Below are 27,704 nucleotides of genomic sequence, written 5' to 3'. Positions count from 1 at the left end.
CTTGCGGATAGCTTCCTGAAGCCTGCATTCGCCCCATAGGACGCACACACATTTCCCCTTCATTTTTGGAGGGGAAAAAGGGCGTCCTATAGGGCGAAAAATACGGTAACTGAAGGCTGGTTTTCATTATTACTTCTTTGTGCAAATCACACACACACACTTCGCTGGCATCTGTTGTGGAGAAACACCTAATTCAGTCAGCACATCAAAAAACCAGGTACAAACAGCCATACCTGCTGCACCATCGAAGCATCTAACTATACAGGAATCCCAAAATATACAGAGATTATAAAATATTAGGAATATATATATATATATATATATATATATATATATATATATATATGGAATACAGTACCACTTAGCTAAGCTTTATTGCCAGGTGCCCCTCATTTCCCGATACTGGTTATAAATAAATCTGTTAGATAAAGATTATAAAATACTTTTTAAGCTCTTGAACGAGCAGGACAAAAGGTTCAGGAAGATCCTGGAGATGATCTCCAGGTTGTATTGCTTCAGTTTCGGTAGAAACGCATTTCTAAGTCGACCTTCTCCGGAGGCTGAGACCGGCCGGAGGGGCTGCTCACAGTGACCAGGAGACCATCTGCTGGAGGAAGCGGGTGGGCAGAGGGAGGCGCTTGGTCAAGCCTTGTAGCTCAGTTCAGCATTCATCTTTGTGTACATTTCGTAGATTGCATCCAGGATGGGTGTCGCCTTGGAGAGGAACTGGTGGATCTTCTCTAAGGTCTCCTCTTCCTTCACCTCTTTGCCTTTTTCCAGGGCTTTCAGCAAATCCGATTTGTAAGGGAGAGCATACACAGAGCCCTGGGTGAGGACAAAAGAGAGACAGAATAAACCAAAGTCGCACGAAGCAAGAAAATCCAGCTAGCGCAGTTGGTTAGAGCGGGGCGCTGAGAACGCCAAGGTTGCAGGTTTGATCCCCAGATGGGACAGCTGCACATGCCCGCATCACAACAGGCTGAACTAGATCAGGCATCTCCAACTTCAAATAGGCTGCGATCTACTCCCCAGTATAAAAAACTGGCGGTGGTCTACCCATTGTCATTGGAGGGACGAAGAGCGTGCGTGGGGTGCGTGTGTGGAAGGAGGTGGCTAACTGGATGCAGGAGGGCGGAGTTTAAGTGGGGGGGGGAGGAAAGGGAGGCAAAAGTTCTCTCTTTGAGGAGCCAGTAGGCTTCTCTCTCCCCCACCCCCAAGCCAGCCCTCTCTTTCCTCCCTAAAGCAGCTGCTGAAGCATGGCCAGTCAAGAATTTAACGTGGATTGGTGACCTTTTCCTTCAAAATTATAGGCAGGGCTTCGTATGCCAGCTTCACCATTTCCTTCACTGGGTGCAGGAATTTTATTGTCCATTTAAACAGGACTCTGTTTTTGCACCTACACATAAACACACACCACTTTTAATTATCATCTGAGATGTGGAGGGGAGGGAAAAGGAAAAGCAGGACATTCCAGGACCAAATCAGAAACTGGGATGGCTTCAGTAATTCCGGGACTGCCCCTGGAAAATCAGGACACTTGGAGAGGATGTGAATCCTTCTCTTTAGCTTTGCACTCATTTGTCATGTTCAGAGTGAGGCTTCATTCGCATCATACGTTTAAAGCAGTCTCAGACCACTTCAACAGCCATGGCTCGCCCCAAAGGATTCTGGGAGCTGTGGTCTGCACGGTTGCTGAGAGGAGACTCCTATTCCCCTCAGAGGCCCACAATTCGCAGAGCTCCATGTGACGGCTGAACCACCCTGGGAATTGCAGCTCTTTGAGGGGAACAGGGACTCATCCTTCACTAACTACAGTGCCCAGAATTCTTTGGAGGGAGCCATGACTGTGCTTTCAATGTCTGGTGTGAATGAAGCCTGAGTTATCTCTGCCCTCCTCGCCCAGAAGACCAATGCACAGGGCTGCCCTCCCTCATCCCCCCAGGAAAAGTGCCAACATGCCAACCCAGTCAGACGACGGAAGGTGTGGCAAAACCGCCTGGAGTTAAACGCCCACCCCACCTGAACTGCAGTGGAAAATAAATATTGTACAACATGGAGAGCAGACCAACATACTCTTAGGGATGATCTACTGTTTTGTCTTGTTTAAGAAAAAAAGATAAAAAAGAGGAGGGAGTACTTCTTTATTAGTTGAATGCAAATCTAGGGAACTCTCTGCTCCTGGATGTCTGGGCATGTCTGCGTTCTGCAACTGGCAAGCACAGAAATGGATGGCGGGTGGGAGGCCCAATGCTGTGGGAATTTCAGTCCTCATGACCAGCAAGACAGACTTAAAAGCATGTGTAGAACAACAGCTAAAATCTCAGGAACCAGAGAAGTGGGGAAGGAGAGGAGGGGAGCTGGATTTCCTGGATTTCCTCAGTGCCTTGTGCAGCTTCACCCCTCCTAGTGACTAGCAGAATTACACACACACACAGGTGGGGAAAAATTATGCCCATGGCATAATTCACCTTGTTTTCCTGGTGCAAGACTCAGGTTAACTTAGTGCAGAATTCCTTCAAAATGCAAAACAGGTATAATTCTGGGTTAGATTTCTACACTGAGAACAGGTTAGTCAGTGGCTATTAGCCTTCCTAGCCTTAAGCACAGTCAGCAATGGGATGTCCGGCAGGATTCTCCTTAAGACCCACCTAGGTCAGCATCCAACAGGGGCCAACCAGGCCATTCTGGGGCAAATCCACAACCGAGGCATCTCCTGTAGCTCTCCCTGCCCCCGTAGCTGGCATTCAAAGAGAGACTGCTTCAGAAGAAGGAGGTTCCTTCAGCTATCATTTCTGGTTACCTCACAGCTCTGGCCACCTCACCACAAAAAAGGAGACTGCAGAACTGGGAAAGGGCCACCCAAACAATCAAGAGGCTGGAGTGCCTCCCCCATGAAACAAGGCTGCAGTGTTTGGGGCTTTGTAGTTTAGAGAAGAGGTGAGTGAGAGGCGACACAACAGGAAGCTTATAAAATTAGGCACGGAGCCCCTTGGGATCAGGCTGGCTCAGCTGGGTGGCTCTTGCGAGCTCCACTCACCAAGAACAGCTTCTGCAGCATCCAGCCGTGGTACTTCCTCAGTGCCAACTCATAGGCTTTGGTGGCATTGACCCGGATGAGGTTTGGGTTCTCCTCGTCCCTCTCGCCATCACACAGGCTCTGCAGCAGAACTTGGATGAACTTCAGGCCCCTGCGGGAGAAACGGGGCAGGTGAGGCGGGGGGGAGACACCTGCCCTGCGAGAGGCACCTGCCAGGCACCGCCAGGAAACACAGCACCTGAACCTTTTGTCACTTAAAACAGGCCTGTTGTGAACTAGAACTCCCACGGCCCCTGACCACTGGCTCCACTGGCTGAGGCTGATGGGCTGTTATTTGTATGCCGCCCTCCGTCAGACCATCCCAGGGTGGCTCACAACAGAAAAATACAAAATGAGAATGCAAAATACATCGTAAGACAAAAACAAAAACAAGCCAATGACCACCATCCCCTCCCAAAAAACGAGAGCAGCACAGCTTCCTTCATAGTGGAGAAAACGGAGCAGCTGGAATCCTCTGGAGACCCTGGTGGGACTGAAGCCCAGCCCTGTCCTGGTCTCTCTCGCAAAAGAAGTGAAATTGGACTGAGGACTGAAGACTTGATTGTTTCCATTCAAAGCAGGAGTGCTCTGGGGTAGAAAGATTAAACTGGCTGCATGCTGGGGGTGGGCAGAGGAACACAGTGAACAGGTGAGCTAAGCCTACTAAGCCCTGAAGAAGCGCACAGCGTTGAGCAGTGTTCAACAGCAGGTTGAAATGGATTAAAATAATAATTTGTTTTATTTTACTTATAACAAATACCTCTATGCGCATAGTATCATTTATATCTATCTATCCAACCCTTCCTAGCTGATGCATCACAGCTACCTTCCAGATTCTTACAAACCATCCTTTTACTATCGGTATTTTTTTCATTCTTGTGTCACTATTAGTGCTTCTTTACGCTCCAGCTGATCACCCATCTATACTAATAAAATTGTCAAAATGGGGGGGTGGGGACAGGTTATCAGTGAAATGGATTTAATCACTGATGCTAACATTTCCCACCACAGCAGTATATAGTATATTCAGACCATTTTTCTTTTGTATTTGTGCAGAGATTGGTCCCGATTAAAGACTTCACACCAACAATTTTGTTCCTATGTTTTCCTGCCAATTCTCATCCTCCACTCTCTCCTAAAGCTTGGATCATGTTGTGGCAGGAAACACATTTTGGAACTCCCTGCCTATTGACATAAAAGAAGGTGCCTTTGCCATGTTCTTTTCAGCACTGGCTAAAAATGTTTTTGTTTAGGCAAGACTATCTAGCGATGCAGAATGTTGACATGTGTTTCAACCTGTTTCTAGCTTTATCACCAGTTTAAATTACCGCATTTTTCGCTCTATAAGACGCACCAGACGATAAGACGCACCTAGTTTTTGGAGGAGGAAAACAAGGAAAAAAATATTCTGAATCCCAGAAGCCAGAACAGCAAGAAAGATCTGGCTTCTGGCATAGCCTTTTGCTGTTCTGGCTTCTGGGATAGCTGCCGAAGCCTCTCCCGGGCAGCGGGATGAAGGCTCCCCCTGCCTGGAAGAGACTGCGCGCAGCTAAGCTGCCCTCTGTCCCTTCCCCCACCTCCCGCAAAAGCCAGCCAAGAGCCGCACACTCTTTAAAGGGAGCGTGGCTCTTGCGGGCTTTTCTATGAGGTGGGAGAAGCCCTGTCAGCATCCGCTCCATAAGACGCACACACATTTTCCCTTACTTTTTAGGAGGGAAAAAGTGTGTCTTATAGAGCAAAAAATGCGGAATTTCTGAAAGTTTTAAATAGCTGGTTTTTAACTGCTTTTTTGACAATTGTATTGTTTTATTCTTCTTGTAAGCTGCTTTCAGGTTTTTCTTCTTACAATCAAGCAGTCTATAAACTTCATGAAATAAATAAAATTATTTTTCTGAGTAAATAAAGACTCTCCTCCACTGGAGGTTTTAAAGCAGAACTCGGATGGCCACCTGCTAGGGATTCTTGAGCTGCGATTCCTGCATTGCAGGGGGCTGGACTAGATGACTCTTGCGGGTCCCTTCCAACTCTACAACTCTATGATGCCAAGTGTTGTCTTTCCCTTTGGCACTCCACACCCAGGTGGGGAGGGAACAAGGGCCTCAGCCATTCCCCCCGACTCCTTGTTGCATTTTCATAGCTCAGGGTTTGCAGGTACCTCTCGGGTCTTTTGGACCAGAACTGCCATCTGCCCCGGCCAGCATGGCTCTCCTGCTGGGACGGAGAGCAGTTGGGAGATGAAATCTTTCGGAGGATTATTCGTTTGGCAGAGGCTGTTGGGTGACTACATTACATCATCCCGTCAGCCCCCCAGGCGCCAGGGAGGCCTCCAAGCCACCACCCTCCAACCCGCAGGCACCTTTTCAGCCACATGAGTGCCAAGGTTGCCCCAACTTTTGGCCAAGCCGCTCCATGCATCTCCTTCTCCGCTTCCAAGATGTTCTGCAGCGTTTTGAACTTGGTTGGATTCGATTCGTAAACAGCTCGTATTTTCTGAAATAGAACCAAACGAAAAAACACAGAAAGGTCAATTCAACAACACAGAGAAGGTGGCACAGGTGACAAATAGCAAAAAATCAAGAGTCATTTTTGCTCTCTTTGTTTCTACCATCTCCCTTGTACATCTCACTCTTTTTCTGAGGACCGAGGGGAAGGCAGTGGCTGCTACCAATTTTGAATTCTCACCATGTAATTAAAAATGTTTTTAAGTAGGGGCTGCTTCCTCAATGGCTAACACCCACCTGCCCACTGGCTCCCCTTTCCCCACACCTGGCCACCTCATCCTCCCTCTACACCTGACCAATGCTCCCTCACTTTTGACAAACTGCTTTCTGGAGCACCTTGCTCCTTTAAACAAGCTCACTTGAGCCACCAGCCACACTGGAGTTGCCATGCCTGTGAACTGCAGCATGACAACAGACTTGTGATTTTGTTATACAAGCAAGAAACACCACCTTCAACAAGAGAATTATAGAACTGTAGAGTTGGAAGGGACCCTGAGGGTCATTTATTCCAACCCCCTGTAATGCAGGAACCTCAACTAAGATTGCAAGATAGGAAACTGCCATATATCTGGTATATCTCTCCAGGGGGTCTTTGGCAGCAAGGGTCTTTCCCATCAGCCGCCCTCTTAACTGAAGATGCCCGGGGGGGGGGGGACTGAACCTGGAAACCAGGGCCGAAGTCAATGGGGGGGGGGTAGCCAGAGTCTCATCCCTGGATGAAGCCTAGAGGGACACCACTGAGGCTCCCAGCTTGCAGGGGCTTCCTCTGACCACGGCCCCTCCTTGCGGCTCTGGAGAGTCTTCCATAGAGTGGATCCAGAGCTGCTGAGAACCAGAGGGATCCTAATTTGCTAGGGGATGCAAAAAAAAACCTGGAAAAAGATCCTCCTTCCCCTTCCCCCCTGCCTGTTTTTGGAACTGTTTGGGAAAGAGAAATCCTGGAGAAGGTTGCTCTCCAAGCAAAGTTGAAAAGGGGAAGCTTTGTTTCTTTCTTTCTTCTTTTGTTTCCCTCAGCATCTCAGAGATCAATTAAAAGCGGTGAAGAGATCAGAACACCACCTCCTGCCCGCTTTGGGAACAGAAGCACTTTGGAGTATTGCTTGCTTGTGTGTTTGTGTTCTCTCTCTCTCTCTGTGTGTGTGTGTTTGGGTTCAGAGGACAACATACATGTTTACACCATGAGAATACACAAAGAGAGCACTGGTGCGTACAATCAGCTACAAAAACTGAGTCCTCTTTATACTGAAAATAAAATACCTGTAATGAAAGAAATGTGATGCTGATATACGAAGCCCTTCCTGTAATTTGGAAGGAAAATGTAGCCAATCCATTTTAAATCATTCAGCAATTTTTTAAAGGAAACTTGTGGAGTATTTATTCTTTTATTTTATTATTTAGAGCCTTAAACTGCTAGCCTTTACTACTCAGAAGTCCCAATGAATTCAATGGAGCTTACTCCCAGGTAACTGTGTAAAGATTCTGCAGTCTTATACTGCAGTCTTAAGCACTTTTACTCAAAAGTAAGTCCCACTGAGTTCAATAGGACTTAGTCTTTGGTGTGTGCCTGATTATTATCACAGTTTCTATCATTAGGAGTAGGAGTAGGAGAGACCCAGAGTCAATATCTAACTATAGACCAATATCGCTATTAAATTGTGATCACAAACTTTTTGCCAGTATACTGGCAAATAGACTTACAGAGGCCATCAATGAAATTATACACCCAAATCAGTCCGGGTTCCTCCTGGGAAGACAAATCTTGGCCAATACTAGAAACATTGTAGACATTTTAGAATATTTAGAAGCCAAAAATGATAAAAAAGCTGCCTTATTATTACTCGATGCAGAAAAGGCATTCAACAATGTTTTGTGGTATTACATGAATAAACAATTGGAGGTTATGGGTCTAGGAACAAAATTCAGAAAAGGAATAGAGGCAATATATGAACAACAAAAAGCAAAGTTAATAATAAATGGTAATCTAACAGACAATATCCCTATAACTAAAGGAACCAGACAGGGGTGCCCCTTGTCACCCCTGTTATTTATATTAGCTTTGGAACCGCTGCTGAATAATATCAGGAAAGAAGGAAAAATAAAAGGAATTACAGTCAGAGAGAAATCATATAAAATCAGAGCATCCGCAGATAAGAACTCAGGATCCAAATCAAAGTATTCCAGCAGCTATTGATTTAATTACAAAATACGGGAAATTAACGGGCCTGAAGATAAACCACCAGAAAACAAAGTTATTGACCAAAAATCTAACACAGGAGGAGAAAACTGAATTACAAGAAAAAAATGGTCTGGAAATTAAAAATAAGGCTAAATACCTGAGGATTGGATTTCAAATAAAAATATAAATCTCTACGAAGATAACTATATTAAAACATGGAAAGACATAAAAAAGGATTTGGAAAACTGGACTAAATTACACCTTTCCCTTTTGGGAAGAATCTCGGTAATAAAAATGAACATCCTCCCAAAAATGATTTTTTTTTGTTTCAAACTTTAATAATTCTGGGAGGAATGAAATGCTTCCAGGATTGGAAAAAGGAATTAGCTAGATTTGTCTAGAACCGAAATAAACCGAGAATTAAACATCAGATATTGATGGACAAAAGGGAAAGAGGAGGATTTGGATTACCGGATCTGGAATTATACCATGCTGCAGCAGGATTAGTATGGCTAAAAAAATGGATTACATTAAAAGACACAGATGTTTTGGATCTTGAGGAGCACGACAACCAGTTTGGGTGGCACGCCTATGTAATATACGAAAAGGTGAAGGTCCACAAAGGTTTCTTAAGCCATGTAATAAGGAAATCACTTTATAAGATATGGAATAAATATAGAGGAATTTTGGAACCAAAGATACCTTTGTGGACATCTCCAGCGGAAACAATAGCAGTTAAAAGAAAAAAACATGAAAGGAGAGTGGCCCACCTACCGGATACTACTAGAATCAGACAAAGATAAGCCAACTTTTAAAAAATGCCATCTGCCTGATTGGATACAGTATTTCCAGCTAAATCAAAAATTGTGTATAGATAAGAAAGAAGGTCTTGCCAAAGAAACTTCCACTTTTGAAAGAGAATTAATATATAATAAAGGAAAGTATATATCAAGAATGTATGAATATCTTTTAGAGTGGGAAGTGAAAGAGGAGCAGTAAAAACATCAATGATAAGGTGGGCACAAGACTTTGGATATAATATCTATATGGAGCAGTGGGAAAGACTGTGGCAACAAGACATTAAATTTACATCATGTTATAACTTGAGGGAGAATACCATGAAGATTCTTTACAGATGGCATCACACCCGGTCAAAACTTGCTAAAATGTACAAAGGTAGTTCACCAACATGCTGGCGAAGCAAAAAGGAGATAGGGTCTTACTATCCCATGTGGTGGATGTGCATAATTATAAGTGAATTTTGGAACAACATATATGGTGAATTTAAGAAATTATTTAAATTCACTGTTAAAAAAAGGCCGGAGATTTTCCTATTAGGAATATTGCCAATAGAAATTAAGCAAAACACAAGACCACTGTTCATGTACACAATCACAGCTGCGAGAATACTAGTGGCCAGAAGCTGGAAATGCAAAACAACACCAACAATAACAGAATGGCAGACACTCATGATAGAGTATTTCCAATTAGCAAAGCTGAGTGAAAAAGTCAGGGGAACCTTAAATCAAAAAGTATACAGAGAATGGAAAATATTTAAGGAATATATAAGACTATATTGTAAAAATGATACCATCCTAGCAGAATTGAATGATATTTGTGTATAATAAATAAATGGAATAAATATCTTAGAGGTATATATGGAAAAAGATATAAAACAAACTGTGTGATAAAATCAAGACAACAGCAAAAGCATAAGGAGAACAATTGGAAGCTTTTAACAGAAGACTTTATTGGATAAGACATGATGTATAAATATCTGGTACTTTTAATTGTGTTTTTTTTCTTTTCTTTTTTCTTCTTGTTACTTTTAAACTTTTTGTACTTTTTGATGTGGAGAATATTTTTTTCCTTTTTTCTTTTTTTCTTTTCTGTGCTTAACTTTGTTGTACTTACCTTTATTGTAAGATTGTATTTTAAACCAATAAAGATGTATTTAAAAACTAAAAAAAAAGAAGTAGGAGTTGTAGTATATCATACAGTCATAATGCTTCTTAGAAGTCCTCAAATGATCTCTGAGGAGATCTACTTAAGGTTGAATGAAAGCCAGATACATACACAGACAGTTTTAGTATTTGGAAAGACTGTCGCTTCTCCAGCCTCCTTCAAACTACTTTTTATGCCCTTTATGAAGAAATGTGTTGCTTGGGTGTGTGACAAACTGGGTCTTTGGCCTGGGTGACAGCAAGCCGAGTTCTGGCCCTGCTGGGGCCTCCTGCCAGCAAAGCAGCTGCTTCCCCCTGGGCTGGGGTCCTGCTCTGCCATCCCACTGACTGGCCAGCCTCTCCCAGAGACGCACCAAGGCCCTTCCTTACCTTAATGTTCCCAGAGAGGTCAGCTTTGACTGGCGCATACACAATGGGCGTCCCCAAGCAATCTGAAAGGCAAAGGAGCAGCCTGGCGTTAATACAAACCACAGCTGCCACGGAAAGGAGCCCAGAATCGGGCACTAGGCACTGGAATATAGCCATAATGAAGAAAATCACACATCATTGAGTTTTTGACAAGGACTAGAACCTCCAGACACTGTTTATATGCTTTGGCATTCATTTATTACATAGGCATCTTCTTGAAGACAGCCCTCGCCAGAAGCCTGGCAAATCTGAACCAAACTTGACAACTGAACAACATGAATATTCTTGACTTTCCAATGGTGGCTCTGGATAAACAAACCCTTTTATATTAAGAGAGTTTTCTGTTTAGCTGTCAGTCACATTGAATCCTGGAATTGTAGAGCTGGACGGTACCACAAGGGTTGCTCCTGGGATAGCTCAGTCAGTTAAGCACAAGACTCTTAATCTCTAGGTCATGGGTTTGAGCCCCACGCTGGACGAAAGAAACCTGCTCTACAATTTCAGGATTCAATGTGACTGACAGCTAAACAGAAAATTCTTGACTTTGTTATTTTATCCCATGTGCAACTGTACTCATTCTTCTACGTGCCTCTTTTATAGTTTTGTTTTTCGTCTTTCAATTTTCACCTGTCGTTATAACTGTTCTTGTTTTCTATACATTATAAAACAAAATTTTAACCCAACATTAGACTCCTGCTTAAAGCCCAGTAAGAAGAAACAGAACTGTTTCCTTTAAAAAAACCACCCCCTAGTTAGGGGGCACGTGAGGGGGGGGGGCAACATGTTTGCACTAGTTTTCTGGTCCACAAGAAGGTGAAAACTCAGGAAAGGAGATTCTGGCTGAACTTCAATAAAAATGCCTTGCAAGCAAGAGTCAATGGAACCAGGTATCAGGAGGGGTGAAAGTCTCCAAGGAGAGGTACCTAGGATCATATTTTTTATTTTTATTTTTATTATTAAATAGATTTATATACCACCCATCATCAAAAGATCTCAGGGCAGCTCAGAAGATAAAAATACAAGGTGAAAGCACAAAACAACAAAAGAACAACCCCCTCCCACAATCACATTTTAAAGGCTGTAGAGCCCAAGGCCTGGTTGAAGAGGAAAGATTTGCCTGGCACCTAAACATATGTAAAGAAGGCACCAGGCAGACCTCTCTGGGGAGAGCACCCCACAAATGGGGAGCCAGGACAGAAAAGGCCCCGTTCTGGCATTGGCACCCTCCGGACCTCACGTGGAGGAGGCACACTGAGAAGGGCCTCAGAGGATGAACACAGAGTCCAGGATGGTTTATACGGGGAGAGGCGGTCCTTGAGGTCTTGCGGTCCTGAGCTGTTTAATTTGGGAGAAACTGCAAAAGTCATCTAATCCAACCAGAGATGATGCAACATGGGAGGTGGTAAGGGGCCAAAATTTTGAGGGCGACTTCAGGCAATCAATTTCTCTCAACCTAACTGACACTGCAGGAGTGTTGTGGGGATAATAAGAAAGGAAAACCAGACGCATGACAGCCTGGTCTCTTTGGAGAGACAGTCCAAACGTTATAAAGTTGGATGTGTCACACCCTGTACCTGCTTAACACACGCATTCAGTGTCAGTGCCAACAGCCTTTTAGTACTTCCAGAAACTGTTTTGTTGGCCAGTTTCTAGTCGCGAAGAGTTCCACAGTTTTCCCCAAACCTGTGATATCTTCACAGCTCACATCAGTTTATGAAGCCGTCAGGTATTCCTACAGTTTTGGAGGGAGAAACATTTTGCTAGATGCCAAATGAACCAGTTGACCAACGTACCCCTAAGAAGCAGCTTGGCTCTCAAAGCAGCCTTTGTACAGCTGGTCAAACTAAGGGGGTTTGCGGGGAGGGGCTGCAAAGAGAGCTTTTATAATGCATTTCCTAACATAATAGCTCCTACTGTGAAGCCCAGGAGAGAACAAGCCTGCCTATTGTCTGCCGAAAGCATTCTCTGGAGTGATGAAATCGGTCAGAGGGGGATGTCTCTCAGCACAGATCCACTGGCTGCATCGCCATTGGTGCTGGTGTGGGGAAGCTCCAGCCCTCCAGATGTTGTCAGACTGCAAGTCCCACTCGCCATGATGGCTCTGGTGAACGAGTTGGAAGGGGTCCCAAGGGTCAGCTAGTCCAACCCCACACTAAGCTGGCGCTCGGCACACCTGGGGGCCACAGATTCCGCATCCCTGCCCTCAGCCATGGAAAGAAGCAGCCCTTATTTTTCTGTCTAGCATCCATGTGTTCGCCATCTTTCACCAAATAAATGGGGAAATGGGCATCCAGCCTAGTTCTGATGCCCTGCCCAGTGTCCACAGGTGGTGGTCAGGATCCCCGAGCCGACGGGCTCTCCTCCAGATGCTTCAGACTCCAACTCCCATCAGTCGCAGCCAGAATGGCCAGTAGTCAGGGATGATGGATGGGAGTTGGCGTCCGCCTGGCCAGCCGTGGGTCCCCCCCCCCCCCCGCTGCTGCAATCTATCATGTCTGAAAGGGGCTATCTACAGTTTCAGGCAGGGGTCCCTGTCAGCCCCACCTGGATACAAAGCCCATGTGAAACAGTGTGGCTCATAGAATCATAGAATCATAGAGTTGGAAGAGACCACAAGGGCCATCGAGTCCAACCCCCTGCCAAGCAGGAAACACCATCAGAGCACTCCTGACATATGGTTGTCAAGCCTCTGCTTAAAGACCTCCAAAGAAGGAGACTCCACCACACTCCTTGGCAGCAAATTCCACTGTCAAACAGCTCTTACTGTCAGGAAGTTCTTCCTAATGTTTAGGTGGAATCTTCTTTCTTGTAGTTTGGATCCATTGCTCCGTGTCCGCTTCTCTGGAGCAGCAGAAAACAACCTTTCTCCCTCCTCTATGTGACATCCTTTTATATATTTGAACATGGCTATCATATCACCCCTTAACCTCCTCTTCTCCAGGCTAAACATGCCCAGCTCCCTTAGCCGTTCCTCATAAGGCATCGTTTCCAGGCCTTTGACCATTTTGGTTGCCCTCCTCTGGACACGTTCCAGTTTGTCAGTGTCCTTCTTGAACTGTGGTGCCCAGAACTGGACACAGTACTCCAGGTGAGGTCTGACCAGAGCAGAATACAGTGGCACTATTACTTCCCTTGATCTGGATGCTATACTCCTATTGATGCAGCCCAGAATTGCATTGGCTTTTTTAGCTGCCGCGTCACACTGTTGGCTCATGTCAAGTTTGTGGTCAACCAAGACTCCTAGATCCTTTTCACATGTACTGCTCTCAAGCCAGGTGGCTCAATGGTTAGAGTGTCAGACTGGGACCTGGGAGACCCGCTTTCAGACCCCCACTCAGCCATGAAGCTCCCCGGATGGCCTTGGGCTGCTCATGGCCTCCCAGGCAAACCTACCCCACAGGGTTGTGGTGGGGATTAAGTGAGGAGGGAGAGAGCCCTGGGCCCTGCCTTGAGCTCCTCGGGAGAAAAAGGTGGGATATAAATGCAATGAACAAATGACTAATCAGCTGGCTCCACGTGCCACCTCAGCTACAGCCTTCCCCTTCAAAGTGAAGCGAGAGTCTGGTGGGTCTTTGTGGTTCTGAATGGAAGGGCTGCTTTAAACAGAAACACGAGATGTTTGCCTTAGATGGGCTCAGGATATTAGTCTGCCCAGGATGGCAGCAGCTGTCTGCAGTTTCGGGCAGGAGTCTTTTGCAGCCCAAACAGGGAAAAGCAGGGGATTGAACCTGGGACATTCTGCATGAAGGCAGCTGCTCTGCCGCTGAATTTTGGCCTCATCCAGGCAGCCTATGGGGGAGTCCAAAGCGCCCCAGAAGGCCAGATGGGGAGACAATCCCCGCCCAACCTTCTAACAGTTCCCAAGAGCTTTTGCTCTTCAGGGCCACCTTCCCACCAGCCAGATGCAACAACAGACCCAACATTCTTGCCTTTCTGGTTCCAGCCACACAATACCTGCCTGCAGGCAAGTGTACCAGCAACTTGAGCAAGAGCCGTGGCTGAGTGGCAGAGCAGCAGCCTTGCAAGACTCACCAGCCAATCTGGCCCAGGGGGAGACGCGCTTCCACCCCCACGCCTAGGGGCCTGCACCTAGAGCCAGCTGGGTCAGAGAAAGGGCCTGAACCTGAGCAGCAGGATTTTCAGCAGCTCTGTTGCGTCAAGCCAGTTAGGCAGCATCCCATGCAGATGCAGAGTGCAAAAGGTTGCAGGAGGGAGGAGGACGAGAGGAAGACGACTGGGATCTTCTGTGACCCTGAATGATTATCCAACTTTCCCACCTGTTGGAATGAGAAGCCAGGAAAGGCCTTGTTGCCAACAGAGCCCAGGAGAGCAGCCAGCTCAAATTGGGGTTCACAACAATGGCCAGACTCTCAAGCAGAGATGCCACCTGGAGGAGACAGTCCAAGTGAAGTCTCAACCTTTTATAGGATATTTTTGAGTTCCACACCAAATTTCCAGAAATATATGCTCCCTTGGTCCACTCCAGGATGTATGGGGATGTTAGGGGAGGGATAGTACCTCTGGTGGGGTAGTTTGCTCATCTTGGGTCCCCACTCTATACTCAGCTCTCACCTGGGGCTCCTAGAAGCTGCTGGCATGCAACAGCAGCCGCATCCCGAGAACGGCCTTGACTGGCCAGCTAAACCAGGTGAGGGTGGTCGATGGCTCTCAACCCCTTGGGGAGTTAGGGACTTCCCCTGCATGGCAAGACAGGGTCTGGCAGATTGAGCAGATGTGACCCGTGGTGGATCCAAGGGTCAAGAGGGTGGTTTCTGCCCTTGTTGTAGAGGGAAGAGAGGGGCAGATGGGGCTGAGAAAGGAGCCCATCTAAGGGGACATCTCTAGGAGGAGAAAAAGCCAAGGAGTTAACCCTGTACAAATCCAGAGTGGAGTCCCTAAGATGATCCCTAAAACATAGCAGTTGTATTTCACCCCCAGAGGCACACTCCATTGTCTCCAAAGACAGATGGCTGTCAACAGCTGGTCCACTCCTTTGTACTATCCCCCTACTTTACGTTAATTATGGTTACAAACTAGGGTTCTAACATTTATATACACATTCATACTCATACGTTTCAGAGATTTGGTCTGCCTTTGCCAATGTGGAGTGTTGGCTGGGAGTGATGGGAGTTGTAGTCCAAAATATCTGGAGGTATCAGGTTGGCAGGGGCTAGATTAGCTGATCCACTTTGTGCCTCTACAAAACAGCTGGAGGTTTTTTAAATATTCTGTATATTCCAAAATATACAGCCACCAAGGGTTCAGAATTACATCAGAACAGAAGAAGTGTCTTGGGTAGCTTTGCATGAACATTATCTTATTTGTGGGAGAGGAAAAGGTGCCGTGTGCAGAATCTGTGAAACTATCCCAGCATCCCAAGTGCTGTCAAGCTCCTCCTAAAGTTCACACTACGGACCACCATCAGGTACGCTGGAGGGCCACCTCAGATTAATGCAGCTTAAAGTTGTGTAAAAATGGAAGTGTGATACATAGCAGGGCTGTTGTGAGGAGAGAAAAGACAAGGAAGTGGCAACACAATAGACGTGTAGAAAATTATGCCTGGCCTGGAGGAAGGGGAGAGAGAAAAGTTCCTCATAAGACCACAACTCATGGACAGCCCAGGCAGCTCAGTGTTGGGAGATTCACTTCTGCATGCAGCACGTAGTTAAACTGAGGGACTCCCTCCCACAGGAAGCAGTGGTGGTCACCAACTTGGACTGGGCAAACTCCTAGAGGAGGAAAAGGCTCTCAGTGGCCACCAGCCAGGACAGCTCTGCTTTGCCCCCACATTCAGGGGCAGCCATGCTTCTGAATCCCAGTTGCTGGAAGCCACAGGAGCGGAGAGGTCTTCTTGCGCCCGGGTCCTGCTTTCGGGCTTCTCCTTGTGGCATCTGCTGGACTAGATGGGCCAATGGCCTGATCCAGCAGGCCTGATCCTTATGCCCTCATCTGGACCACAATCAAGTTCATAGAGCAGGTTGAACTTTCATGAGGCGCTTTATGAAATAGCAACAGATCACCCTAAATGGAAAGCTATCCTCTCCCCACCCCAAAAAAACACCCTGGGAAGAATCCTTCAAGTTTTGACAAAGCTCCCAGAAGAAGAAGCTGCATAGCTGCTGGGCAGATGGAAAGCAAAGATAAGTCTGGGATTTGCCACAGCGGATTTCTCTTCTAGGGTGCAGCACTTGGCAGGAGCCCTTGCTCAAGAAGACGTCTGGCATGAAGAAAGAGCAGCCAGTCACTGCTCCACACTCACGGGAGAGCCAGGGCAGGGCAGGGCGCTGCTCCAACAAGCCAGATCCTTGCCTCTGCCACTCCCTTGCCGCTAGATGGAATCAAATCCTGATCGCCAAACATATATGCTCCATTTGGCGTCAAGGCCATTGCGCAGGGGTGGGGGTGGGTGGGTCCTGAATTCTGCTAGTTCAACATGACTCCTTCCTCAAAGTAAGGCAATTTCCACAGGCTGCTCCAATTCAGTTTTACATTCTTCCACTCAACCAACCTCCCAAACTGTGTGCTTAACAATTTACGAAACTCCTTTTTGGAGCTGTGTTGCTTTCCCCCCTCCCTGCTTTTCCTTTTTGTGTCCTGTCTCTTAGAGGACTGCCTTGTTTCCATTGTTTAAAAATGCTCTAGAGAGGCAGAGAATCCGCCAGGTGAGCAGGGCTGAGCCGTACTCACTCAGTGGGCCTGGATATACATATCAGAACCCTGCTTCATTGTTCCTGAGTCCCAGCCTTCTGAGCTGGTCCCCAGCTTGATCCCTTCCCAGATTAGGACCTTTCATGAGCTCTGGCTCTCATGAATTTAAGGTTATTATTTTTTTAACAATTGACAGCTCCGCTCAACAGATACCCTGAGGCTGGTAGAGTGAGAAGGCAGCGCATAAAACATAATCAGCCCAAGGTGCCCAGGGAGCAAAGAGTTCCAGTTACATCCATTATGAAAGTGCGCTCCTTATTTGACAAGCCAGCGATCACTTTCCTTACGTGGCGCATTTTGATCACTGGTGGCAAGAAGTGCAGCCAGGCAGGACAAAGCGCTCAGCGACTCCTTGGCAAACATTTGCTCAACTTCTCGGTTTACCCCATGGCCTCAACACAGAGATTTTCCTTAGACAAACCCCGTTCAGAGGAGCTGCTCCAGCATCTCCTGAAGGCAGAAAAACAGACAACTGCCCCCACCCACAAATAATCCTTCCTGAAAAATAAAGATATATAGGTGCGCAGACTGTGCCATGTAATACTCAGGATCACAGGAAAAGACGCCCAAGCCCAGAAGGCACACCCCACAATTCCAGGCCGTGGCTACTCCAGCGGAAAGATACTCTGTGCATGCTCAGAAGGACACCATTTAGCTCAAGAACAGTGTTGAAGATGGGGTCTGGTTATTGACCCCATGAACCAGGGAAGCCATTCCAGGACAGGGCTGGGTGCCAAGGGTCTCAGTTTGAAAGAGAGCAGAGAGAGGAGCCGGACGCTGCCTCAGCTTCACAGCAGTTGGCTAGTCCCTCTACAGCAAGCTCTCCTCCTCCACTGACACCCAGATCATGAAGAGCCATGTGTTGCTGAGCAACAGGCCTAGAGGGGGATCCCTTCTTCTTGCTAGAGTTGCTTGGGAGGGGTCCGGAGGAAGAGGGCTGGAGAGCAAAGGAGGGCCAGACGCCAGTCCCAGCAACGTCTTCTACTAGGGCAGTTGAGCCTGGGTGAACTCTGCTGCGTTTTCCTTTTCTGAATAAAAAAGCTGACTTCACATTGAGTCTTCCTTCTGACCTGTGGATGAACCTGCCTTTCCTGACAGCCCCCTGACATCCTGTGGTTTCCAACAACTGGTATTCGAAAGCACTGCTGCCTTCCAGTGTGGAGGCAGAGCAGAGCCATCCTGGCTAGGAGCCACCGGCAGCCCTCTCCTCCTCCATGAATTTGTCCAGTCCTCTTTTAAAGCCATCCAAGCTGGTGGCCATTGCAGCCTCCTGAGGGAGGAAATTCCAAAGCTTAACTATGTACTGAGTGCAGAAGCCCTTTCACTGTCCTGAATCTTCCTTCCTTCCTCCTGAATCTTGGAGGACTTAATGGCTGCTCCCAGAGGACATGCTGCAATGGAGGTGCCTTTCTGAGAATGTCCAGAGCACCTTTCCATGGTCTGGAAGGATGCAGCCAGTCCCTGGGAAAACCAGAAGCACAAAGCCTTTGCAAAGAGAAGATAATGCCCACATTTGTGGAGACTGTGGACAGGCAGAAAGGAGGTTTCCTCCCTGTCTCGTCATACAAAAATCAATTGGGGTTACCCAGTAAATCTCAGTGTTGGAAGAGTCAGGACAGGCTTCTTTAAAGCTTAAAACAATGGAACTTGCTCCAACAAGATGCAGTCATGGCCACCAACCTGGATGGCTTTAAGACAGGATTGGACAAATCCATGAAGGATCATGACTACTAGCCATCATGGCTATAATATTGTTGTGCACACCTCAGGCCCCCCCTCTGATATTTGGCCTCTTGTTCTCCATCCTAGAATGACATAGGATCTGCCAGGTGAGGTGGGAAAAGGCCCACCCATTTGTCTCTATGGCAGCAGAGCAACCTCTCTGGACATGTAAACAGCAGTATTTAACTAGCAAGCTGAGGCCATTAGCTTAGCCAAGAGACTAGTCAAACTGGATCAGTAGGTTTCCTCTCACTGATTCTAACTCTGCATGCACAGGATTGGAAGGAACATGTTGGTATCATCCAGCCTGAGGCCCCCCCCCAAAAAAAACCCCATAACAATGCTATAGCCGGGAATCACAGGTGGGGAGAGTGCTGTTGTGCTTCTGTGCTTTCAATTGGGGTGGCTGGTTGCCCATTGTGAGAAAAGAATGTTGGACTTCAGGGTGCCCTGGTCGGATCCAGCAGCATCCTTCTGGTGGCCATTTCTTCAGCTGCGTTTAAAAAAACTATTTCTCTTGTAGGGCTAGAGGCAAGAAAAAGAGGTTGCTGGGTGCTGCCAAGATCAAGCCTCTGGATTTAGAAGGAAAGCTGAGTCCCTGCCAGACACACACCTGCAGGATAAGGCCAGGCTGGCAATTGGGTAACCCAAGTGACAGGGATGCCACCTCCCCACAGGTTTCTCTCCCCAGCCACACCTTTGCAGGTGCCCCACGTGACAACAGGCCCAAGGGCACAGCAAAGGCCCTGCCAAAACTTGTCAGAAGAGACAGATGGAAACCTTAGGAAAGAGTCCAGCATCCTGTTCCCACAGTGGCCGACCAGATGCCTCAAGGAAAAACATGCAGGCAGAACCCAAGCACCAGAGCAGCTCTGCCCTCCTGCCATTTCCAGCAACTGGCATTCGCAAACATTGCTGCCTCCAATTTGGAGGCAGAGCAGAGCCATCCTGGCTACTGGCCATTGATTGCCCTGCCCTCCATGAATTACTCCAGTCCTCCTATCAAGCCATCCCAGTTGGTGGCTGCCATGCCTCCTGTGGAAGGGAGTTCCAGAGTTTAACTGCATGAGGAAGTCATTCTTTACTCGGTCCTGAATCTTCCCACACTCTGCTTCATCAGATGCCCCCAAGTTCCAGCATTACGAGAGAGGGAGGAAAACCTTCCTCTGGCTGCCCAGTCTCTGCAGGCCAGGCCTAATTTTATAAATTTCTATCCTGCTGCCTCTCACTTGCCTTTTCTCTAAACTACAAAGTCCCAAACGCTGCAACCTTTCCTCTTAGAAGTCTCTCCATCCCCTTCATCATTTTGGATGTCCAACTCTATTCCAACTCTGAAATATATTTTCTGAGGTGAGGTGGGCAGAAATTATAGCTGAATGGCACCTCTTTATTCCTTTGAATGCCAGCTACTGGTGGACCTGAAAGATCTCTCAAGCTCCAGCAGCATTGCAGTGAGAGCAGCCTTGGCCAACCTGGTGCCCTCAAGATGTTCTGAGCCAAGTAACTGGATAGGACAATCCTGTTTTTGAACTGCACCAGCCCTTTTCCTACATAAAATGCTCTTCTTTTGGGTAACAGCTGTCTTTGTCCTCACAACAACTCTACTGAAATTAAATCATTTCTTTTCTTGCTTTTTTTAGAGTGGAGAAGCTGAGGCAGAGCACAATACAGCAGGTGACTCCGTGCCAAGGGCTCCAACGCCAAACCCTGGTCTCCCAGCACTCTAACCTCACCACCGGAGGAAGCAAACTTAACCCCGAGTCCGGCCTGAGGTCCCTCTGGCTCATGCTGTCCACATCAGGTCTCTTCAGCCTGGAGTCCCCAGAGGTTGTTGGACTACAACTCCCAATACCCCCGGCCAACTTGGTCAATGCTCAGGGGTGGTGAGAGTTGTAGTCTTAACAACCCTGAGGGGCCCAGGATGGCAAAAGCTGATCAATACTGAGTGACCGTGGGTCTCCAAGGGTTCAGACCTGGGGGTCTCCCAGCCCTGCCTGGAGACAGCAGTGACTGAGATAGGAGCTGGGTGTCCAGCAGCACAGAGGCTCCATCCCAAAATTGGCACCGTTTACTCCAAGCAGCTCGAAACAGTGCTGCTGAATCAGGCCAGAGACCTGCCTTTGGCACTCCTGCAATCAAGCTTTTGACAATGGCCCTCTAGATGTTTTGAGCAGGGTGCAAGTGTGATGCCCTCCTGCTTTGCCCCTAGTATTTGCACAGATACACTGCCTCCTAACATGCAGGTTCCACACAATGTCACTCAGGTCTGCAATTCACCCATCAAGCCAGCTGGAAAGAAAAGAAAACCACTACTGCTGCCAGGCTGGGCAGTGAAGGGACAGAGGTCTGGGTCAGCCGGGGCCCCTCCAGATGCAGAAGGGCGAAACTCTAATGCCCAATACAAGAGGAAGCACTCAAAATATTCAATAGCAATATTCAACACAAGAGGTTTATTTAATGAATTTATATCGCACCTTCCCTCCCTCCAAGGAGCTCAAGGTGCCCATAGACTTCTGTCCATCACCATTTTATCCTGACAACAGCCCTGAGAGGTAGGTTAGGCTGAGAGGCAGCGCCTGGCCTCAGGTCACCCAGGGGCTGAGTGGGGATTTGAACCCTGGGCTTTCCCACTCGAACACCACTCTGGGTCTAAAACTATTTATAGTTCTTTTTATCATTACAAGTTATTTTCATTGGCTCAGACTGTACAGGTTGTGGGATCTTTGTGCTGCCCTTTGCGTACAGCATTGCAGAAAGGCAAGATACAAATGGAGAACGGAAGGAAAACTATTCTCCTCTTTGGACAGTGGCAGAGCAGCCTCTCTCTCGCTCGCTCGCTCTCTCTCCCAGCCTCACCCGCTCCCTCCGCGAAATGGGCCAGGGGAGAACCAGGCCGCCGACCTGGCCGCGACGAAGCCTCGGGACACGGCTAGGCGCCTCCCGCGGCTCCCGGCCGCGCTGGGGAAGCGTCCCTGGGCGCGCGCGCATCCCCGCTTCGTACCTCGAGGGGCGGCGCGCCCCCTCCGCCCTTCCGCCCGAGTCTCCCCGGGGAGGAAGGCGAGCAGCCGGCCGCTCGGACGCGCCCCGTCCCCGTCCCGGTCCCCGCCCGGAGCGAGCGCCGCTCACCGAAGAAGGGCGGCAGGTGCGCCACGGCCTCCAGGAAGGGCTCCGTGTCGATCTGCTTGTCGGCCGGCAGCGCCTTGAACTCGTACTCCAGCAGCAGCGCCATGGCGCCCCGACGCCCCGCCGCCGCAGCCCCGCCGAGCCCAGCCAGGCAGCCCGCGAGAGGCGGCGGGCGGCGAGAAGCCGCTTCCCGGGGCGGAGCTGGCGGAGGCGGGACGGCCCGCCCTCCGCAGCCGGCGACGCCCCCACGCCCGGCGGGGCCAGGCGCTCCGGAGCCGGGCAGGGGCGGGGAACTCTGCCAGGGAGGCGGCGCTGCCGGGGCCTGGATGAGAGGACCCTGGGCGTCGCTTCCCCTCTTCCGTTCCAGGATTCCACGGGGTGAAGCCCCTCTGCCGCTGCTGCAGCTGCTGCTGCTGTTCCCGGGGCTTACAGCTCCCAGCCCACGGTCGCCAACCTGGAAGTCAGCTTGCCCAGGGACTTGTGCTTCGCTTCTTGCCCAAGGCTGCAAGTAAAGCACAACCTCCTTGCTCAACCTCCAACTCTCCACAGGCCTCAGTGCATTTTTTGCCCTTTCTGGGCTCTTTTAGGGCTGCTTTGGCCTTTGAAAAGTCGCCTCTAGGTTCAGCGCAATGCGCACGTGCACAGTCACACATCGATGGGATGCTCGTAAATTGGTTGGGCAAAAATATATTTCTTCTGCTGTATTTTATTGAAGATGATCAGAGCTACATTCATCCTATGTTACACTCTATCGTGTTTGTTTCCATTCATTGATGTTATTACAGTGGTACCTCAGGTTACAGATGCTTCAGGTTACAGACTCTTCAGGTTACAGACTCCACTAACTGTTGTGACGTGGGGTTTGTGATTTCAGCTCTCTTGACATAATATGCTGGAGACAGTTCTGTAGTAACGCTTCTTTATTACAGCAAACAAGACTGAGAACTGAGGAGGGGAGAGCTACATTTATAGGGACAGGGAACTAGCTAGAAAGGATACATTTTGGAGGGAACAATATCAGGCAATCACAGTCCTGCCTTTTGGAGGAAACCAATAAGACAGAGGATCCAAATACAGCAGCTTAAATGAACCAATAGTAGCTGTACCCTCTGGAACCAAAAGGCAGTTACTTTACCCTAATGCAAATACAGACAACAATAATACAGATATAAAATCCTTTGACTCAATACACAACACCCCTCCCCCCCAGTGAGCACCACAGACGTAATCTCTCAGGTACTGTGGGGTCCTACAACTTCTACTTGATCTCCTGACCACAGGTGTTGCCGGTTCTGGATTGGATGTTACCTGTGGTAGGGGGGGTGCTATAGGGGTTTCGTCAGGAACAGATGGAGTCCCAGACATCACAGGGTCCCCTACCTGTACCTCGTCCTCCTGAGGACTAGCAGACCCTGGTTCATTTGCTGAAGCCCCTGGTGACTGCACCTCTGGGCCATTTTCACTCTGGTCTTGCAGCTCTGCGTCGTTAGCCAGGGATGAATTATCTGACCCCTCCCTGCTGAGCGCCCGGCGCCTCAGCTGATCTATATGTCTCTTCCAAACTTGCCCATTTTCCAAGGTCACATAGTAGGACACTGGTCCACTAGTCCGGGTGACCACACCAGCCACCCACCGCGAACCTCGTGAATAGTTCCTCACCCAGACCAGATCTTCAGGGGCGAGATACCTTGTTGTGTCAGCCTCAGCCTGGGGGGTTTCTCTTGAATTACGGTTTGGCATTTTATCGGGGTGGACATAATCCAGCACCGTTACCAGTCTTCTACCCAAGAGCAGCTCAGCTGGCGACTTGCCCGTCGCAGTACACGGCGTCGCATGCTGCAAAAATAACATTCGCGCGATGCGAGCTGACCAGTTACCCTCCATTAAGCGCGCAATGGATTCTTTGGCTGTTCTTACCATGCGCTCAGCCTGCCCATTGGAGGATGGGTGAAAGGGTGCGGATGTGACCCCTCTTATGAAGTTATCAGCCAAGAATGCCCTGAATTCTTGGGATACAAAAGCTGCCCCATTATCTGATACAATGGTCTCAGGTAACCCGTGGGTTGCAAACAGCTGCCTCAACACCTTGATTACGGCAGCTGATGCCATGCTAGGGACCATCACCACTTCTAACCATTTGGAATATGCATCGACAATAACCAAAAAGACCTTCCCCTGGAATGGCCCAGCAAAATCTAAGTGCAGCCGGCTCCAGGGAGATCTGGACTGCTCCCACCAGTGAACTGGTGCTCTGGCCACTTCTGGCCGCACCTCTTGGCATGCCTTGCATGTTCGTACCCATTGTTCTATGTTCTGGTCCATTCCAGGCCACCACACATAACATCGGGCTAGCGACTTCATCCTGACCATTCCCGGGTGTCCCATGTGAAGCGTCTCAAGAACCCTGTTTCTCAGTGGTGCTGGGATGATCACCCTATCTCCCCACAGGAGACAACCCTTATGCATGGACAACTCGTGCTGCCTTGTCGCATACGGCCTGAATTTGTCTTCATGCGGACCACCTGGCCACCCCCTCCCCACCCAAGTGAGCACACGGGAGAGAACAGCATCTTTCCTCGTTTTCTCAGCTATATCAGTAGCCCTTACAGGAGCCCCCGGAAGTGTTTCCAGCATCATTATGTGCTCCGCTGGAGCAGGATCCACATTGCTCCCGCCAGGAAGAGGCAATCGACTCAGCGCATCAGCGTGGCACAACCGTTTCCCCGGCACATGGGTCAAGGTGTACTGGAACCCGTTCAGGAATATAGACCAACGCAACATTCTGGGGGAGAGAATTTGTGGCGTTTGTTTGTTCGGGTTGAACAACCCTAACAGTGGTTTGTGGTCCGTTTCAATGGAGAAATGGCGACCATACACATAATCATGGAACTTTTTGATTCCTGCCACAATTGCAAGCGCCTCTTTGTCAATTTGAGCATAGTTGCGCTCCGTGGGCGACAACGTACGGGAATAGAAAGAGATGGGCTTTTCCGACCCATCCGGTTCCCTATGACTCAGCACCGCCCCCAGGCCGTATTGAGAGGCATCACATGCCAGGACCAGCGGCTTCGACTCATCGTAATGAGCAAGGACGCTCCTGCTACTCAGCATTCCTCGCAAGGAGTCAAAAGCCTTCTGCTGCCCCTGCCCCCATCGCCACACATTCTTTTTCTGCAACAGTCGATGTAATGGTTCAGCTACCGAAGCTTTGTGGGGTAAGAACGAATGATAAAAGTTAATAAGTCCCAGGAATGACTGCAACTGCGTCTTGTTCTGTGGTCGTGGTGCCTCGATGATGGCCTTAATCTTAGCATCTGTGGGGTGGATGCCTGATGCATCAATTTTAAACCCCAAGAAATCCACGGTTGGCACCCCAAAACTGCATTTTTCCTTTTTCAGTTGCAACCCCACCTCCTTGAACTTGAGCAACACTGCACGGACACGCGCAACCAGTTCCTGTGGGTCTTTTCCAGCAATCAAAACGTCATCAAAAAATGGCAAGACCCCCGGCAGACCTCTTAACAGGCGTTCCATGAGCCCTTGAAAAATCCCTGGGGCCACACAAACTCCAAATTGTAATCTGTTAACTCTGAACGCCCCTTTATGTGTGACAATAGTCTGTGCTTCCGCTGATTGTGGGGTTACTGGCAGCTGTTGGTAAGCCTGTGCCAGGTCAATTTTGGCGAACACCTTGCCCCCAGCCAGTTTAGCCAACAGATGTGATACGACTGGAATGGGGTATGAGTTTCCCCTGAGTGCCTTATTGATAGTACATTTGTAATCTGCACAGATCCTGACTTCCCCATTTGCTTTAAGGGGCGTGACAATTGGAGTCTCCCACTTAGCAGAGTCCACGGGTGAGAGAACTCCCTGCTTGACCAATTTATCCAGCTCTGCTTCGATCTTGGGTTGCAGTGCAAATGGCACTCGCCTTGGTTTGAGTCGGATTGGGGCCACCCCAAGGGTCCAATTCGAAGTCAACTGGGGGCCCTTTATAACAACCCAGTTTTCCATTAAAGAGACCGGCAAATTCTTTGCATAATGCCTCGCTCATCTCAGGGCAGGTTTGGATTGAATTAAGCCCTGATATACTCAGTCCCAGGGCGGGGAACCAGTCAGTGCCCAGGAGACTGGGGCGACTGCCCTTCGCAATCACCAGTTTGAGTACCGCCTGTTTGTCCCGGAACTGTACTCTCACGGCACACATTCCCATGACATGGATGCGGCTCGCTGAGTATGACTGCAAGGTTGCCGGGAAGGGCTCCAGAGGGGGCAACTTACCCCTGGGGAAGAATGTCCTCGCGGTCTTGTCCGACACGATAGTGAATCCAGATCCGGAGTCCACCTCCATGTCGCACAGCTGACCCTCAATCTTCACCTTGACGTGTGCCTTGCCTTGCGCTGGAAACTGCACGACCCTCCCGTTGATCTCCGTTACGTAGTGGCAGTCCTTTAGAACATGGTTTGCCGTGGACGGTCTGCGATGCTCCAGTCTAGTTGCTCCTGTCGCTCCCAGCGCCGCCGATCTACAGACCCTGGCGATGTGACCTGTCTTCCCGCACGTCCGGCACATAGCATCCCGGAAACGACAACTCTTCCGCTCATGGTTTCTGCCACAACCAGGGCACCTGCCTCGGTGATCTTTGTGCACTGTGCAGGCCTGACGCACTGACTCAACCCCACGGACTGGGCTTTGGCTCGGAGTAGCCTCTAGCTCGTCCATGGCATGCGCAACTTCTATCTTAGGGGCCTTGCGACTGGCATCAAGCTCCTCTCTTTCATAATTCTCCGTGGCAGCGGCCTCCTTCAAGGCTGAAGCAAGGGTAACCTCTTCTTTAGCCACGATGCGTCTTCTGGCTTTCTTGCTGCTCAGACCACCGATAAGCCGATCCAGGAGAGTCTCTTCCAGACCTTGGAAGTCGCAGTGCTGAGCGAGCTTCCGCAGTTCAGCTAGGAATGCAGATACAGACTCCCCAGCACGCTGCTGCCTCTTATGAAACTCCAACCGCCGGGCCATCTTGGTCTCAGTAGGCGCCAAATGGCTTGTCAGGCAGGCAAGAATATCTTTGAGAGGTGTCTCACTTAGCTTCGCTGGAGCAAGCAATGCCTTGGCCAGCTTGAAGGTCTCAGGCCCACAGTAGCTCAGGAATGTGGCCCTTCTTTTGCTGGCATCGGTGATCCCTTGAGCCACTGCGAAGAACTCAAAGCGTTCGACGTAGTCTTCCCACGTGTGGGGCTCTGATGGCTGGAAGGGCTCCAATACCCTTGGACTCTCCATTGTCCTGTGGGCAGGGTCGTCTTCTCAGCCGGCCAGTGAGTCTTGTTCTTAGCTACAATCCGGACTCTGAGGCAGGGCTGCGTTTAACCGCTCCTCAGCATTCCGGATCCCACCTTCGTCGCCAGTTGTTGTGACGTGGGGTTTGTGATTTCAGCTCTCTTGACATAATATGCTGGAGACAGTTCTGTAGTAACACTTCTTTATTAAAGCAAACAAGACTGAGAACTGAGGAGGGGAGAGCTACATTTATAGGGACAGGGAACTAGCTAGAAAGGATACATTTTGGAGGGAACAATATCAGGCAATCACAGTCCTGCCTTTTGGAGGAAACCAAGAAGACAGAGGATCCAAATACAGCAGCTTAAATGAACCAATAGTAGCTGTACCCTCTGGAACCAAAAGGCAGTTACTTTACCCTAATGCAAATACAGACAACAATAATACAGATATAAAATCCTTTGACTCAATACACAACACTAACCCAGACATAGTACCTCGGGTTAAGAACTTTGCTTCAGGATGAGAACAGAAATCATGCGGCGGCAGCGGGAGGCCCCATTAGCTAAAGTGGTACCTCTAGTTAAGAACAGTTTCAGGTTAAGAATGGACCTCCGGAACGAATTAAGTTCTTAACCCAAGGTACCACTGTATAACATGTTGCTCTGCTATGTGGTATCTATGTGTGTAAGACATTTGTGCATAGCAAACACAGGTGCTGAGTGCCAACAGGACTGTAAAAAACAAGGTT

The 27,704-nt window shown here is 48.7% G+C and overlaps 1 protein-coding gene across 1 annotated transcript; it reads right to left on the bottom strand.

The window, feature by feature from the left end:
• Positions 1–106: 106 nt before the first annotated feature.
• Positions 107–21,829, bottom strand: GLTP (glycolipid transfer protein). Its single transcript, XM_083584022.1, has 5 exons — positions 21,682–21,829; positions 10,087–10,148; positions 5,433–5,566; positions 3,038–3,188; positions 107–825 (listed from the first exon to the last, which is right to left on the bottom strand). Exons 1-5 carry the CDS (start codon positions 21,782–21,784, stop codon positions 643–645), a joined length of 633 nt encoding a protein of 210 aa, XP_083440148.1. The 5' UTR covers positions 21,785–21,829; the 3' UTR covers positions 107–642.
• Between the last annotated feature and the right edge of the window lie 5,875 nt (positions 21,830–27,704).

Source organism: Podarcis filfolensis, assembly GCF_964270895.1.
Source record: "Podarcis filfolensis genome assembly, chromosome: 13".
NCBI lineage: Eukaryota > Metazoa > Chordata > Lepidosauria > Squamata > Lacertidae > Podarcis > Podarcis filfolensis.
This window is presented reverse-complemented; position numbering and strand designations above follow the sequence as displayed.

Coding starts and splice junctions, on each gene's coding strand:
- GLTP (XM_083584022.1), bottom strand. CDS start 21,784: ATGGCGCTGCTGCTGGAGTACGAGTTCAAGGCGCTGCCGGCCGACAAG. Junction 3,189..5,432: donor GCACTCATGTGGCTGAAAAG/GTGCCTGCGGGT, acceptor TTTCTCCCGCAG/GGGCCTGAAGTTCATCCAAG. Junction 826..3,037: donor TGCTGCAGAAGCTGTTCTTG/GTGAGTGGAGCT, acceptor GTCCTCACCCAG/GGCTCTGTGTATGCTCTCCC.